The sequence below is a fragment of the Hippopotamus amphibius genome, chromosome X (assembly GCF_030028045.1).
Source record: "Hippopotamus amphibius kiboko isolate mHipAmp2 chromosome X, mHipAmp2.hap2, whole genome shotgun sequence".
Taxonomy (NCBI): Eukaryota; Metazoa; Chordata; class Mammalia; order Artiodactyla; family Hippopotamidae; genus Hippopotamus; species Hippopotamus amphibius.
Window position 1 is genome coordinate 75,900,723 of NC_080203.1, and position 16,020 is coordinate 75,916,742.

The window sequence follows — 16,020 nt, forward strand, 5'->3', positions numbered from 1 at the left end:
TTAAGATTTAACAGCCCTTCATGTTCCAAACTGCTTCAACTCCATCTTTCCTCTGAAAATCTTCTCCTGGCTTTCCATCCCCTCCTCCCAGCCTGCCTCTCCCATTGTAATGTGAGTTCCTTGAGAGCAAGAACTAGATCTTAATCATCTCTGTTTCCCTGGCTCATAATACAGAGCTTGACACAGAGTAGACACTCAATAAATGCTAAGTGAAGGAATGGATTTATTTTAAGGAAATCATTCCACTGAAGGAAAAAGCCAAATAAAGGAAACTGTTTGCTGTAGCAACATTCATAATAAAGAAAGGGTACAAAAAACTAAATGTTTGGACTTCCCCAGTGGTGCAGTGGTAAGAATCTGCCTGCCAGTGCACGGGACACGGGTTCGATCTCTGGTCTGGGAAGATCCAACATGCCACAGAGCAACTAAGCTCGTGTGCCACAACTACTGAGCCCACATGCCACAAATACTGAAGCCCGTGTACCTAGAACCTGTGCTCCGCAACAAGAGAAGCCAGCACAATAAGTCCGTGCACCGCAACAAAGAGTAGCCCTCGCTCACCGCAGCTAGAGAAAGCCCAGTGCGCAGCAGCAAAGATCCAACGCAGCCAACAAATAAATTTTAAAAAACTAAATGTTCAACAATAAAGAACTTTTATTAATTATGGGATATCCATTTAATGGCATATGATGCAGTTGTTAAATACTCATTATGAAGATTATGTAGCAACTCAGAAAGTGTTTATAATATAATAAAAGCAGAATATAAAATGGGCTGTATGCTAGGACTGAAATTATGTAAAAGTATGCATGCACACAAAGTGATCAGAATGAAAACAGGAACAGGAACAAATGAATACAGATGATGTGTTTAGGGTGTTTGGGGAAGTACTGTTTTGTGATTTTCTTAGCTCTTTCCCAATTCCCTTTATTGTTGTTAGAATGCCGTTTGTGCATAAATACAAATTGACAAAGAAAAAAAATATACTGAAAAAGGTGCTTTGATTCTGTCAAGTCCTTTGACAAACTGTGGTACAAAAATAATCAACCACTGACCTGGAACACAAGAGACCAGTGTCACTACCCCATCCCCCACTCCCAACTAGCTGTATGATCTTAAGCAAGATCTGCATCTCTAACCAGCCACTTCTCCTGTCCTCTCAAGCTGGAAGTCCCATGGTCATTCCTAACTCCCAAGTGAACTCATCATTTCTGTTGGCTGCACCACCATTTTCCCAATGCCCTCAGACTGAAAACCTCAGAATGCACCTTCTATTGTCTCATCACCTTCTCTCTCTCTAATCCCCACCTTCAATCAATTGCCCCTTCTTGCTAATAATCATCTATAGCATGCTTTACTATGGACGTAGTTTTAGACAAAGAGAAGTGCCTGCCCTCCTAGTGAATACTGTCTGATTGAAAGGGGCCAAACATTTTTTTTCTCTCTTGCTCCTCTGCAGACTGCTGGGGGATGAAGTGGAGGACAGAGACAGAGACATGTAAAATGGAACCTCCTGGGTTAGGCGTTTGACCCCATGGTGAGAGGGGGTTAGGCAGAGGGTACATGGTCTCAGGGATAGTATAGTGAGACTTGGCATGAGTGGGATGTTGACTCAATTTGTTCACTCAACAAGTACTTACCAACTGCTGGACATAGCGCTAAGCTCTCTGGCAAAGATGAATTAGGGTAGGCTCTTTCATGGAGATACTCACAGTCTAGTGGAGGACAGACAAGGAATCTAGTCATCACAACCCAGTCTGCTACTGTGTTGTCATCGAGTTTGAACCCAGGGCTCTGGGCCAGAAGAATGTGGGATCAGCCCTGTCTGAGGGGACCCAGGGCTCACAGAGCCAGAGGTACCTGAGCTGTAGGCATCTCCAAAGGCTGACAAGTGAGATTAGGTGCCCAGGAAGGGGACTGGGCTATTCATGGCAGTTCCAAGCTGAGGGATCATCAAGTCCACAGGCAGGAGGCTTGAAAGAGGCAGCTTTGTCAGAGCAATAACACCTTGGAGTGGCTTAAGCTTTGAGGTTTGGGATAGGGTAAGGGAGCAACGAGTGTCCAGGTGCAGGAGGGCATAGGGACCTGAGGGGCCTGGAAGGAGGCCCAAGGGCAGTTCCAAAGTAGAGAAATCACACGATTGTATCTAAGTTTTAGTTAGATAACCGAATTATCTCTAATGTTCCCTCTCGTGCCTGAGACTTTATGGTGAGTGCCAAATGCGTTGTGCAGAAATCGAGGGGCAGAGTTCAAGCAGAGATCCTACCCTCCCACCACCTACACTCCACCCCCTCGGTAATTTGCCGAGAAGCGAAAGAAAAAAATATCAATTCTTCCCAACTTATAGTATGGGCAGGTTGACTGGCTCGAGGGAACTTGGAAGAAGAAACAGACAAAATATGCTTAAGAAATAATATTAGATATGTATTTCAATGTATTCTTTTAAAGATTTTATTTCTTTGAAGTATAGCAGATTTACAAAGTTGTGTTAGTTTCAGGCGTACAGCAAAGTGATTCATATATTATGTATATATATGTTTCATTTCAGATTCTTTGCGGTTACAGTTTATTACAAGATATCAAACTTAGTTCCCTGTGCTATACAGTAGGACCGTATTCATTTCAATGTATCCTATTGATCATGTATGTAAAGGTTACTTAAAGTAGCCTCACTTTACCCTCTCCTCAAAGGTCGGGAGCTTGTCTAGCGCATCTTTGTCCAGCACCTAACAGAATCAGGCGCCCCGGAGGCGCTCCTCAAACACTGGAGCGGGGAGGGCGGCAAAGGGGACGGTGCAACTCGCCCTTGGGAGACACCCCCTTTACGGCAGCGGTTCCCAAGCCCCGGACCTCTGACCTCCCACCAGCAGGTGGCAAGAGAGATTACAGGCGTGCTGCGAAAGGGCGGAGCTGGGTGGAGCGTCCGAGGTTCCGGCGCGCGTAACCACTGACCCTTTTTTCTCGGCGCGCCGGAAGAAGGGAGGTCTCTTTTCGTGTCTAACGCAGCCATGGTAAGGTTTTTTCTTTGCGAGCTCTTGGGACCCATCAGCCTCCATCCTCCCAGGGCTGAGGCTGCCCGGGGCTGCGGGGCTCCCGCAAGGGGTGACCGGGCGGAGGGGAGAGGAGAGCGGCTGGTGGGGTGGGCCCAGGCGGGCTTGAGGGCGAGGACGAACACCCGCCCTCGGTGGTTGGGGGTGAAGGGGAAGATCGGTGCGACTGGCGGGAAGGCCTTGGTCTCCCAGCTGGCCACACCCGGCCACGCATCATGCGGCCCTGGGAGGAGCGTTTTGCTTCCCAGGCCGGAGCCCCGGGTGGGCCCGGAGGACACACATCGGGCCGGGGGCGGACGGAGAAGCGGTTATTCCGTCGTATTTTTGGCACGGACTGACTTCAGCTAGTGTGGCCAGCAAGCCTCAGTATACGGCATTAAAAAGCCGTCCTTCCACATTTTAAGGTGAAAAGTGATCTCACGTTTAGAGTTTGAGGAAGCGACTATTGGCACGTGGTTGTGCTGAGATCAGGTTAAATCTCGCATCTAGGAATTTAAAACCAGACATCATATTTCGAGAAGTTTTCTGTTTCATAAGTAGAAGCACAGATTGAGTTCTGGTCCATTTCTTTTGCTGGCTGGCTGTGTGCCACAAGGTCCAACCTCTGGCTATTTCACCAGCATAGTGACCTATTAAAAACAGCCTCTGGAAGCATACACACTTTCAAATGGTAACGTGTAAATACTTAGTAACAGGAAATACTGTTATGAAAAACAGTAATCAGTTCATGTTATGTGTACAATGAGAAGGCTCGCTGCGGTTTGTGGAACCTATACTATTTGCTAGATACTATATATACATTTGTTTCTCTGCCTTTTATCACGGCTCTGCTTTTTACATTGTCCACATTTTGCTAAGGAGGAAATAGATGCTAGTTCTTTAGAGGAGTAGTTGTGTAAGATGTTCTTGAAAAGACAAACTGTTTACCAGTATTAAAATCTAAAACTCCTTCAGGCCCGTGGTCCCAAGAAGCACCTGAAGCGTGTAGCAGCTCCAAAGCATTGGATGCTGGATAAACTGACTGGTGTGTTTGTAAGTATCATATTGTAATCATTTTTTTTATGTTGTAAGTATAAGAGACATGTTTTCTCTTTTACAGTTTTATGGAGATGTGATTGATGTATTTAAAGGACACAGTTTATACTGTTTCTTTATGTGTCAGGCATCCCTGATTACTGTATCCAAAAGTTTCTTGCAGTGCCTCCTGTAAGTCATTTTAGGGGCAGGGCTAGGGGAAGAGTATTTTTGACTTACTCTGTACTTAAAGCCCCTGTGCCATCTAGCTGCGCCCCACTTCTTGCATAATAATTCCATGCCTCATTTATTCCACATACCACATGGATGCAGGACCTCAAATGTTAGTTCTTAATGGGCCTGATCCTCTGAAAGGAAAATGCTATAAAACTTTGAAAGTCTGGAACAATTTTGCATGCTTTGAATACCTCTTGTTTACCAAGATGGCAGGGGGTGACAGTCTGGTGAATCTCAGGACTTTTGAGAGGTAGTTTGAGTGAATCCCACCAATAGTTTAAGGTAACTTTTTTTAAATCATTTTACAGGCTCCTCGTCCATCTACTGGTCCCCACAAGCTGAGGGAATGTCTCCCTCTAATCATTTTCCTAAGGAACAGACTTAAGTATGCCCTAACAGGAGATGAAGTAAAGAAGATCTGCATGCAGCGTTTCATTAAGATTGATGGCAAGGTCCGCACTGATATAACATACCCTGCTGGTTTTATGGGTAAGTGGTTAGTGGTGGGCACTTGGTGGTGGCTCCTTTTTTTTTCTTTTTATCTCCCTCTAAAGAGGTGGTTGTATTAAATAGTGGGCTTTTGTCAGTCTCAGAAATAAAGTATGACTTTCCCTCTCAAGAGTCATAGTTTTCTTTGCTTCCACATTGTAGGGCTGCAAATCATTTCTCAAAACCAAATTTCAATTAACTTTAAAGTTTATGTGTCATAAAAACGGGATTTTGAAACATTAAAGATTAGCTAGCCCTCACTGATGTTAGGAATCCTTGGGGAGCATATGGGTTTTTTTTCTTTATAGTGTGGTTATTGGTCAGCATGGGGTAGTGGGAGTCACTATAGTAACCTTAGTTATTTCTGTTTGATATCAGATGTTATCAGCATTGACAAGACTGGAGAGAATTTTCGTCTGATCTATGACACCAAGGGTCGCTTTGCTGTTCATCGAATTACACCTGAGGAGGCCAAGGTGAGTGTTGCAAGCAGGCCGGGCCTTGGTTTAGTAAAAGTACTTGATTTTAGTTACAGCCTGAATTGAGTACATGGGCTGATCCATTGTGGTGAGGTAGGTAGATAACTCATAATCTTATACCTGGAAATAGCCAGTTAACATCTTCAACAGATTGTTTTCTTTTTTATGGCAGAAATGAATTGTAGCTGAGTAGTGGCTTCCTGGTTGCTTGTTTTTTTTTTTTTTTTTTGTTTGTTTGTTTTTGAGGCAAGGAGAGTGATTCCTATTTATCTGAAGTATGGGTCCTTTAAGGAAGGGGGGCCAGAAAACCAATATCTAGTTCAATCCAATTGACCCTTTATCTAGCTTTACTCTGGGGAGGGGAAAGGTATTAATGGAGGGGGCCAATAACCCTTGGGCACTAGAGATAACTCAAAAAAGGTTACAGACATTGATTATTTAATCCAATTTGTTGTGATAGTTTTATGCAATAGTTCATGGCTTCTTGAATTATTGGCTGTAAATGAAGGTTAATTCAATTGGGTGATTCAGTTTCTAATTTACTTAGCTGCCTTGTTACCAGTAGGCTGGAGGGCATATCCAGTGGCATCAAGGTGATTTGATTTACTTAAAGGATGTCTTGGGGAGTGAAAAATCCAAAAGTGAAATGCTTTGTAAAATTGTTGATTAGATGAACTGGTAATACAATTGCAGTTTGTGAGACAAAACTCAATTGTGATATAGAGGGAGCCATTAAGAGGCACTTGTTAGCCATCTGGGTGATTTGGAGGGAAGAATTCAGATGGCCTCTGAGACTAAACAGCCTAGGGAAGGGAAGGTGATTTGCATTGGAGGGGGAGGAAATATTGGTGATAAGCCCACCACTTGGGAGTTTGAGGTTGTGAGGCCTTCAATGCCTTGAACTTTAAACCTTGGGGGTGATGCAGTGCTACAGAGAAAATACATACTAGGAAATAGGAACTCTAGCCTAAAAGGGGGCAGTGTGCAAGATGAATTTATGGGGGGGTGGGAAGAAAAGTCAGGGGCACCATTTAGCCTGCAGCTCAGGAAGCAGACTGTTCTGTGTGAGGGCTGGTGCCTTTAGCTGCTGGTTGCATCTTTAAGCTGGTGACTTGTGACTTTGAAAGAACTGTTTCGTGTACTCTGGAGCATAGTGCATGTGCACTAGACTAATGTGGCTAACTAACCCTTGTGTGTTTCTAGTATAAGTTGTGCAAAGTGAGAAAGATCTTTGTGGGGACAAAAGGAATCCCTCATCTGGTGACCCATGACGCTCGTACCATCCGCTACCCTGACCCCCTCATCAAGGTGAATGACACCATTCAGATTGATTTGGAGACTGGCAAAATTACTGATTTCATCAAATTTGACACTGGTAAGCAGCCTCTGCTACATAGGCATTCTGTTTAAAAAGCCAGGCATAACAGCTGTTCTTTTCCCTTTTTAATTTAATCAAGCACTATTGCACAGGGCCTAGGTCCTGGGTACAGGGTTTTGTTTGGCGTTTTGGGGACTTAAAGTGATTCTGATGTGCCCCTAATTAGCAACCAAAACTAGATGTCTTTTGTTAATGTAGTAACAGATTGGGAAGGAAGCCACTCTTAGTTTTAAGAAATGTTCAGGGAATGTATAGAGCCATATGGTGTCTCATTTCTGCATGGGTTTGTGGTGGCAGTCAGGGTTAGAGAGAGGAATATGTTCTGAATTGTGAGGAGGGATGTCAGCTAAGAATGTTTTCAATGGGGAGGTGTGAGAAGCTGTGAATGAGTATCTGTTCCAGTGCCCAGGTGTATAGAGACCCATATGCTTAGAATATTCTGTGTGTCAGAGATGAGGTCTGGTGTGACACATTCTCAGGCCTGCTCCAGATCTCAAACCCCCACCCCCACTCCATGGAAATGGCTTGAGGGCTGGGCAGGGAAGTCTAACAAAAAAGCAAACAAGCTTAATATGAGATACAGCACTTTGTAATGCTGTCATCCCCCAAATCTGTTCACAACAGTAGCAGAGACTCATGCCTTGGAGGAACAGCAGTAGTCTAGGCAAGATGTGGTAAGGACCTAGTGAGATGGGTGCAGTGCAGGAAGGATAGGGCAAATCTTAAAGAGGGCCCTGAGAGATCTAGCTCAGGTAACAGATCCACAGAAGTAAATTTGAGTGAGAAAAAAGATAACTTTGGTTCAGACCTGTCTCTGTCATTCACTACACTGGGCACAGTTCCTTGCTCTGAGCAGATTGTCTGTTCCTTCCTGTCTAGGTAACCTGTGCATGGTGACTGGAGGCGCTAACCTGGGAAGAATTGGTGTGATCACTAACCGGGAGAGACATCCTGGTTCTTTTGATGTAGTTCACGTGAAAGATGCCAATGGCAACAGCTTTGCCACGCGGCTCTCCAACATTTTCGTTATTGGCAAAGTAAGTCTGGGTTTCTCTTCTCTAGTCCAGGGAAACCTGTACAGTGCAGGTACTGCTGGGGTTGTAGTGCCTGGCTCCTGCTGGCTCTCTTGAGTTAGGGCTCACAACAGGGCTGAGACAGATCTGCTTTTTCAGTCACAGAATCAGCAGGGGACCAGATCCACCTGCGTTGGTGAAAAGTGCCAGTAATGGGATGAATATACCTTATAGTTAGGTTCTTTAATTTGTGCTGGTTTGGGGGTGGGGTTGGGGGTTTTGGGAAACTAATGTTTGGCCTTGGGCACTATTTCAGTATTTCTAAGACTAATTATGAAGAGTATTGTAGTTTGCATCTACATATATGGGCAACAAGTTTAAAGTGGGTATTTCTGATAAACCAGCATCAAAGTCTTAGACTGCCTGACTATTGCTGAGTGTTTTCACTAACAGACTTCTCTGTTCCTCTAGATGAGAAGACAAACGTAGCATGTGCCAACCTGTTAATGGTGTGTAGCAAGTTTTGATTCTCCTTGTTTTCTCCTCCAGGGCAACAAACCATGGATCTCTCTTCCCCGTGGAAAGGGTATCCGCCTTACCATTGCTGAGGAGAGAGACAAGAGACTGGCGGCCAAACAGAGCAGTGGATAAAATGATCTCTGAATGGCATGATTGGAAAAGCCTTTGTACTTAAAGATAATACCACATAATTAATAGCCTCTTTGGTGTTTGCTGTGATTTGGGTTTTTGTTGATTTGTTCATTTGCTTTGATTTACAATTTTCCTTTCTACTTTATAACATGAAAAGTAGATGGAATTTTCAGGCGGGCTTAGGCATTCTGGGATGTGGATCTTCTGTGTCTCCTATAGGCTGGGCTTGGGTGGTGGTGAAGGGAGAGGGCGAACACATCAAACTTGGCAAAAAAGGAGCAGCAAGTAACCAAAGAATGGAGAGCTAGGGAAGCCCATAAGTCAAGCCCCCTTACTTGGCTGGGAACTCATCTACCCTGTTAAGTTCTCTTAGTCTTTTTAAAAAAAAAATCATTGCCCTCTTTTCTCTGGTCTTCGTTGCACTACCCCATACACAAGCCTGGTTTATCTTTTTCCCACTTCTGTGCCCAGCTTGCCAAATGGCAGGGGTAAAAACGTCCAGCTTCAGATACAGGTCATTAAAAAGGTATGAGCTCTTGATGTTGCAAAGCAATGTCCTTGCTTGGGACTGCAAAGTCTTAAGAGTCACCTCTGCTGCACGGGGCCAGCTGATAGATCTGTTCCTTATTTCAAGGCTTGGGTGTCTTACTCAGTTACCCTGCTTTGTGATAACCAACCAGCTCTCATTCCTGTTATTCTACAAAGTGTCTTCCTGCTGAGAACCAAAACCCCCTTGGCTTCCTATAGCAGGGCTTTTCAATCTATATACTTTTGGGTAGCTATCCTGTGTGGGGCAGCATCCCTGGGCTCTACCCACTAGATGTTAACAGCGTGCCCTTCTGTTCTTCCCTGTTGTGATAACCAGAAACTGACTTCAGACATTGCCAGATCCCCCATGGGAGCAAAATCGCCCTGTTGTCTTCATCTGAGGCCTGATGAACCTGTATAAAGTCACTGCATATTTAACAGCACGAATGGTTATCCCTGGCGCCCAGGCCTGTGGTCCTGTGGATGAGGAAGCCTTAGGAGCTGTGGCTTGTGGCTGTGTCCTGCTCTTGGAGGCAAGCCAAAGAACTGAGCAATGTACAAACTAATCAGCAAAAGTAGTAGGCATGCTCTTTGGACATGTCTCCCAAGCCTAGGTTTGACCCTATAGGGCATACCTGCCTTCCATATTGCAGACTAAGGCACAATTGGCTGGGACCACAGGACCTCTACTTAAACAGAAGAAAGGGGATTTCTGCAGAAATTCCCTGCTTGGACCCTTTGGGTCCAGTCAAATCCGGTAGGAGAGGGTTGCGGAAGTGGTCTTGTCAGACATGTTACTTCAGCCTGATTCTCTTGCCAAGAGTGGAGCTTATCCAGAAAGGCAGTTCTGATGAGGGGCCAGATCAGAAGTGATCTTTATGGAACCCCTTTAGAAACAAGACTGAAAGGCTAGAGAGCCGGGGTCCCTGAATGCTGGTGGATTCTTTTGCTGCCACCCTGCTCACTGGCACTTTCTAGGTTTGTTCTGAGTCTCGGCAGACATGGAAATGATTTAGCTAAGGAACAAAAGCAACTTGGAGGTCTCCAAATTGGTTCTTTCCCACAAGTGCAGTGGTTTCCTAGATGCTAACTGGCCAGCCATCTTTTCCAAATGGGGAATTGGTGTATTTGGCTGCATTCTCTTCACACCAGAAGTTTTTAAACAATATTTTAAGCTTATTTTGGTTACTTGTTAAACTAGTTATTTTTTTTTAAGCAGTTAGTCCCGATGTGGGGAAGTCCACCAAGTTGTATCAGTGGGCTTAGCCAAAGCAACCTATATCATTGGAATGAGCTACAGTTTCCAAATAATATGGCTTGGGTCTTTGTAGGCTTCTTAAGGCTTCCAATTTGATTCATAACATCTTAGAGCTGGAGGGAATCATACAGATCATCTCAGCAGGAAGGCAGACCCAAATGGTCCTGAGATAAAACTGAAAAAAAAAACTGAAGCAAGCAGAACTTTATTGGGTTTGGTTTACCTCCCTTGTGCCTTCAGTGGACTGGGCCTCATGCTCCACTCAGCAGCATAGCACAGATTTGAATGAGAACAAGAATACAAACAGCTAGGACTTGTGTCAAACTACAGTTTACAAGAGCTGTCTTGATTTTTGAGGTCCAAATCCTGTTGCTAAACCAGATGTTACAGAAAGAGCCATGACCCATGCCCATCAGTTCTATCCAAAGTCTTTCCCATCTCATGTCACAGCAAATTCCATCTTACCAGTTACTGAAGTTGAACACTTTGGACTTGTCCTTTTCTCATGCTCCACACGTAATTTTCTTAGAAAATTCTGTTGGCTCTACCTTCAAAATATATCCAGAGTCCACGTTTGGTGATATTTAGGAATTATTGGTCATTTTTTGCATGATAATCATAGAGTCCATATCTTTCTGTGATACATACTGAAGGATTTGCAGAAGAAATGACAAGCAATCTGGAATTTGCTTTAAAATAATCTAGTGGATGAGGAATATCAATGAAACAAGGTTGACGAATGTACTGCTAGTGTTGAAGCTGGGTGGCGGGTCCACGGGGTTCATTACACCAGTCACACGTCTGTGTTTGACACTTTCACAAACTTACAAAGGGACAAATAAGTGGTATGGTATCTGCCCTCCCACCCCCGAAGAATATCACACCACTTCTCATCACCTGCATTGCTACTACCCTGGTCTGAGTCACAAACAACTCTCTCCTGCATTATAGATTATAGCATTAACCCCTGATTGGCTTCCTGGCTTCCATCTTTGCCCCGCTAGGGTCTCAACCCAGCAGCCAGAGGGACCCTGTTTAAAGTGTGTAAGTCAGCTCAGGTCACTCCTCTGCTCAGAGGCCCCAGTGGCTCCCATCTCACTCAGACTAAAAACTATAGTCGTCACAAGGCCCCATGAGGCCCCCCAAAATCTGGCCTCTGACTTCATCTCCTACTACTCTCCCCCTGGCTCAATCTGTGCCAGCCACACTGGCATCCTGCTGTACACACACACACCTATTTTTTGAACCCTTTGAAAGTCAGTTGACGACATCATGACCTTGAGTTCCTGCTGCGAAGAAATGTCAAGTGCTGGCTCTCAGGGGCTCCACTCAAGGAGTTAATTTCCATGTTACCTTGGGTAACTAGATACCCAAGAGATACTATCTTTTCAGGGAGGATTTATCCATCCTAAATCAGGGGAATCCACTCATCCGCCCCAGGTTGTTGGGCCTGGAAAATTCCCCAAACCCAAAGATCAATTCTAAAGGCTAAAGAGAGAATGAAAACTGAAAACGTTTGATTTGCTCAGGCAGGAGTTTGTGGGCCAATTTTTTTCTCTATCATCTTGACTTCTGATGATGTGGTACTGTTTGGACAATTAATAATAATAATAATAACAATAATAATAATAAAGAATGTCCCCTGGGACTTCCCTGATGGTGCAGTGGTTAAGACTCCACGCTCCCAATGCAGGGGGCCCAGGTTTGATCCCTGGTCAGGGAAATAGATTCCACATGCATGCCACAACTAAGAGTTTGCATGCCACAACTAAGGAGCTTACCTGTCGCAAATAAGGAGCCCACCTGCCGCAACTAAGACCTAGTGCAACCAAATAAATACTAAAAAAAAATTGTTGCCAAGAGACAACAAATAGCCTTTAACAGCAACAACAACAAAAACAGAAAGAAGAAACTTCTCAAGAGCCAACAGCTTTTCAGTTTATTCCAGGGACTTTCCTAAGGATATGCTTATGTATTTTTCTTAGCTTTTGTAGCAATGGTGAACATATATAATTAGTGGTGCGTTGGTAAATCTTTAACATCTAGTTTGAGAAGGATGGGTGTTAACTCCTCTCTAAATGTTTGATAGAATTTGCCTGTGAAGCCACCTGGTCCTGGACTTTTGTTTGTTGGAAGATTTGAAATCACAATTGCAATTTCAGTACTTGTGATTGGTCTGTTCATATTTTCTGTTTCTTCCTGGTTCCGTCTCGGAAAGTTGTACCTTTCCAAGAATTTGTCCATTTCTTCCAGGTTGTCCATTTTTTGGCATATAGTTGCTTGTAACAGTCTCTTATGATGCTTTGTATTTCTGTGGTGTCAGTTGTAATTTCTCCTTTTTCATTTCTGATTTTATTGATTTGAGCCCTCTCCCTTTTTTTCTTGATGAGTCTGGCTAAAGATTTATCAATTTTGTTTATCTTCTCAAGCAACCAACTTTTAGTTTTATTGATCTTTGTTATTGTTTTCTTCATTTCTATTTATTTCTGCTCTGATCTTTATGATTTATTCCATTCTACTATCTTTGGGTTTTGTTTGTTCTTTCTCTAGTTGCTTTAGGTGTAAGGTTAGCTTGTTTATTTGAGATATTTTTCTTATTTCTTGAGATGAGATTGAATTGCTATAAACTTCCCTCTTAGAACTTCTTTTGCTGCTTCCCATAGGTTTGGGGTTGTTGTGTTTTCGTTGTCATTTGTTTCTAGATATTTTTTTAATTTCCTCTTTGATTTCTGCAGTGATCTCTTGGTTATTTAGTAGCCTATTTTTTAGCCTCCATGTGTTCGTGTTTCTTACAATTTTTTCCCTGTAATTGATTTCTAATCTCATAGCGTTTTGGTCGGAAAAGATGCTTGATATGATTTCAATTTTCTTAAATTTATTGAGGCTTGATTTGTGACCCAAGATGTGATCTATCCTGGAGAATGTTCTGTGTGCACTTGAGAAGAAAGTGTATTCTGCCGCTTTTGGGTGGAATGTCTTATAAATATCAATGAAATCTATCTGGTCTATTGTGTCATTTAAAGCTGTGTTTCCTTATTTATCTTCTGCCTGGATGAGCTGTCCATTGATATAAGTGGGATGTTAAAGTCCCCCACTATTATTGTGTTACTGTTGATCTCCCGTTTTATGGCTGTCAGCATTTGCCTTATGTATTGAGGTGCTCCTATGTTGGGTGAAAAAATATTTATAATTTCTTCTTGGATTGATCGGTTGATCATCATGTAGTGTCCTTCCTTGTCTCTTGTAATAGTCTTTATTTTAAAGTCAATTTTATCTGATATGAGTATTGCTACCCCAGCTTTCTTTTGATTTCTATTTGCATGGAATATCTTTTCCATCCCCTCACTTTCCGTCTGTATGTGTCCCTAGGTCTGAAGTGGATCTCTTGTAGACAGCATATATATGGGTCTTGTTTTTGTATCCATTCAGGTATCTGTGTCTCTTGGTTGGAGTATTTAATCCACTTACATTCAAGGTAATTATTGATATGTATCTTCCTATTACCATTTTCTTAATTGTTTTGGGTTTGTTTTTGTGGGTCTGTTTCTTCTCTTGTGTTTCCCACCTAGAGAAGTTCCTTTAGCAGTCGTTGTAAAGCTGGTTTAGTGGTGCTGAATTCTCTTAACTTTTGCTTGTCTGTAAAGCTTTTGATTTCTCTGTTGAATCTGAATGAGATCCTTGCTGGGTAGAGTAAACTTGGTTGTAGGTTTTTCCCTTTCATCACTTTTTTTTATTTTGTTTTGGCTGCATTGGGTCTTCATTGCTGTGTGTGGACTTTCTCTAGTTGCTTCGAGTGGGGGCTACTCTTCATTATGGTGCATGGGCTTCTCATTGCAGTGGCTTCTCTTGTGGAGCATGGGGTCTAGGCGCACGGGCTTCAGTAGCTGCAACACATGGGCTCAGTAGTTGTGGCACGCAGGCTTAGTTGCTCCGTAGCATGTGGGATCTTCCCAGATCAGGGCCACTGCACCATCAGGGAAGTTGCCTTTCATCACTTTAAATATATCCTGCCACTCCCTTTTGGCCTTCAGAGTTTCTTTTCTTTTTATAAATTTATTTATTTATTTATTTATTTATTTATTTATTGGCTGTGTTGGGTCTTTGTTGCTATGCATGGGCTTTCTTTAGTTATGGCCAATGGGGGCTACATACACAGGCTTTTCTTGCTGCACAACACAGGTTCTAGGTACATGGGCCTCAATAGTTGTGGCACATAGGCTCCAGAGCACAGGCTCTGCAGTTATGGCATATAGGTTTAGTTCCTCTGCAGCATGTGGGACCCTCCCAGACCAGGGACCAAACCCATGTCCCCTGTATTGGCGGGTAGATTTCTAACCACTGCACCACCAGGGAAGCCCTGGCCTTCAGTTTCTGCTGAAAAATCAACTGATAACCTTATGAGGATTTGCTTGGATGTTATTTGTTGTTTTTTATTTGTTTTTCTCTTGCTGCTTTTAATATTTTTTAATATTTTTTCTTTGTCTTTAATTTTTGTCAATTTGACTACTATGTATCTTGGCATGTTTCTCCTTGGGTTTGTCCTGCCTGGGACTCTCTGCACTGCCTGGACTTGGGTGACTATTTCCTTTCCCATGTTAGGGAGTTTTCAAATATAATCTCTTCCAATATTTTCTTGGGTCCTTTCTCTTTCTTTTCTTCTTCTGGGACCCCTATAATTGAAATATTGGTGTGTTTAATATTGTCCCAGAGGTCTCTGAGACTGTCCTCATTTCTTTTCGTTCCTTTTTCTTTATTCTGCTCCTAGGCAGTTATTTCCACCATTCTATGTTCCAGCTCACTTATTCATTCTTCTGCCTCGGTTATTTTTCTATTGATTCCTTCTAGTGTATTTTTCCTTTCAGTTATTGTGTTGTTCATTGCTGTTTGTTTGTTCTTTAGTTCTTCTAGGCCTTTATTAAACATTTCTTGAATTTTCTCAAATCTGTGCCTCCATTTCATGCCCAAGATTTTGGATCATCTTTACTATCATCACTATGAATTCTTTTTCAGGTCGGTTGTCTATTTCATCTTCATTTATTTGGTCTTGTAGGTTTTTACCTTGCTCCTTCATCTGTAACATATTTTTTTGTCATCTTGTTTTTTTTTGATGGGTGGGGCTGTGTTCCTGTCTTACTGATTGCACTGAGGTGTCCAGCACTGGAGTTTGCAGGTAGTTGGGTAGGACCAGGTCTTGGTTCTGAGATGAGGACCTCTGGGAGACCTCACTCTGATTAATATTCCCTGGGCTCTGAGGTTCTCTGTTAGTCAGTGCTCCCAGCACAAGAGCTCAGACCAAACCCCCAGCCTGGGAACCAAGATCCCACAAGCCATGTGGTGCAGCAAAAGAAAAAAAAAGGAGCAGTACAATAACAAAGAATAAAAAATAAAATTAGAAAAATAAAAAAGATATTAGAAAAAATAAAAATATAAATGAAATGACAGCAACAACGAGGTAAAACAGAACCACAACCTCAAAAAGGTCAGACACTATAAAACTATTAGAGGAAAACATAGGCAGAACACTCTATGAACATCAATCAAGTAAGATCCTTTCTGACCCACCTCCTAGAATAATGGAAACAAAATCAAAAATAAACAAATAGGACCTAATGAAACTTAAAAGCTTTTGCACAGCGAAAGAAACCACAAGCAAGACAATAAGACAACCCTCAGAATGGGAGAAAATATTTGCAAATGAAGCAACAGACAAAGATTAACCTCCAAAATATACAAGCAGCTCATGCAGCTTAATACTAAAAAAGGAAATAACCCAATCCACAAATGGGTGGAAGACCTAAATAGACATTTCTCCAAAGAAGACACGCAGATGGCTAACAAACACATGAAAAAATGCTCAACATCACTAATCATTAGAGAAATGTAAGTCAAAGCCACAATGAGGTATCACCTCACACCAGTCAGA

The 16,020-nt window shown here is 42.8% G+C and overlaps 1 protein-coding gene across 1 annotated transcript; it reads left to right on the forward strand.

Moving 5' to 3' along the window:
- The first annotated feature begins 2,932 nt into the window (after nucleotides 1-2,932).
- On the forward strand, nucleotides 2,933-8,370 carry RPS4X (ribosomal protein S4 X-linked). Its single transcript, XM_057719130.1, has 7 exons — nucleotides 2,933-3,011; nucleotides 4,005-4,082; nucleotides 4,610-4,790; nucleotides 5,169-5,266; nucleotides 6,473-6,644; nucleotides 7,527-7,684; nucleotides 8,210-8,370. The coding sequence occupies exons 1-7, from the start codon at nucleotides 3,009-3,011 to the stop codon at nucleotides 8,309-8,311; spliced, it is 792 nt and encodes a 263-aa protein (XP_057575113.1). The 5' UTR covers nucleotides 2,933-3,008; the 3' UTR covers nucleotides 8,312-8,370.
- Nucleotides 8,371-16,020: the final 7,650 nt, after the last annotated feature.

Bases quoted from the DNA above. Each gene is read 5' to 3' on its own strand.
- RPS4X (XM_057719130.1), top strand. The intron at 5,267-6,472 runs GTGAGTGTTGCA...GTGTGTTTCTAG, and splicing joins TTACACCTGAGGAGGCCAAG to TATAAGTTGTGCAAAGTGAG. The intron at 6,645-7,526 runs GTAAGCAGCCTC...CTTCCTGTCTAG, and splicing joins TTTCATCAAATTTGACACTG to GTAACCTGTGCATGGTGACT.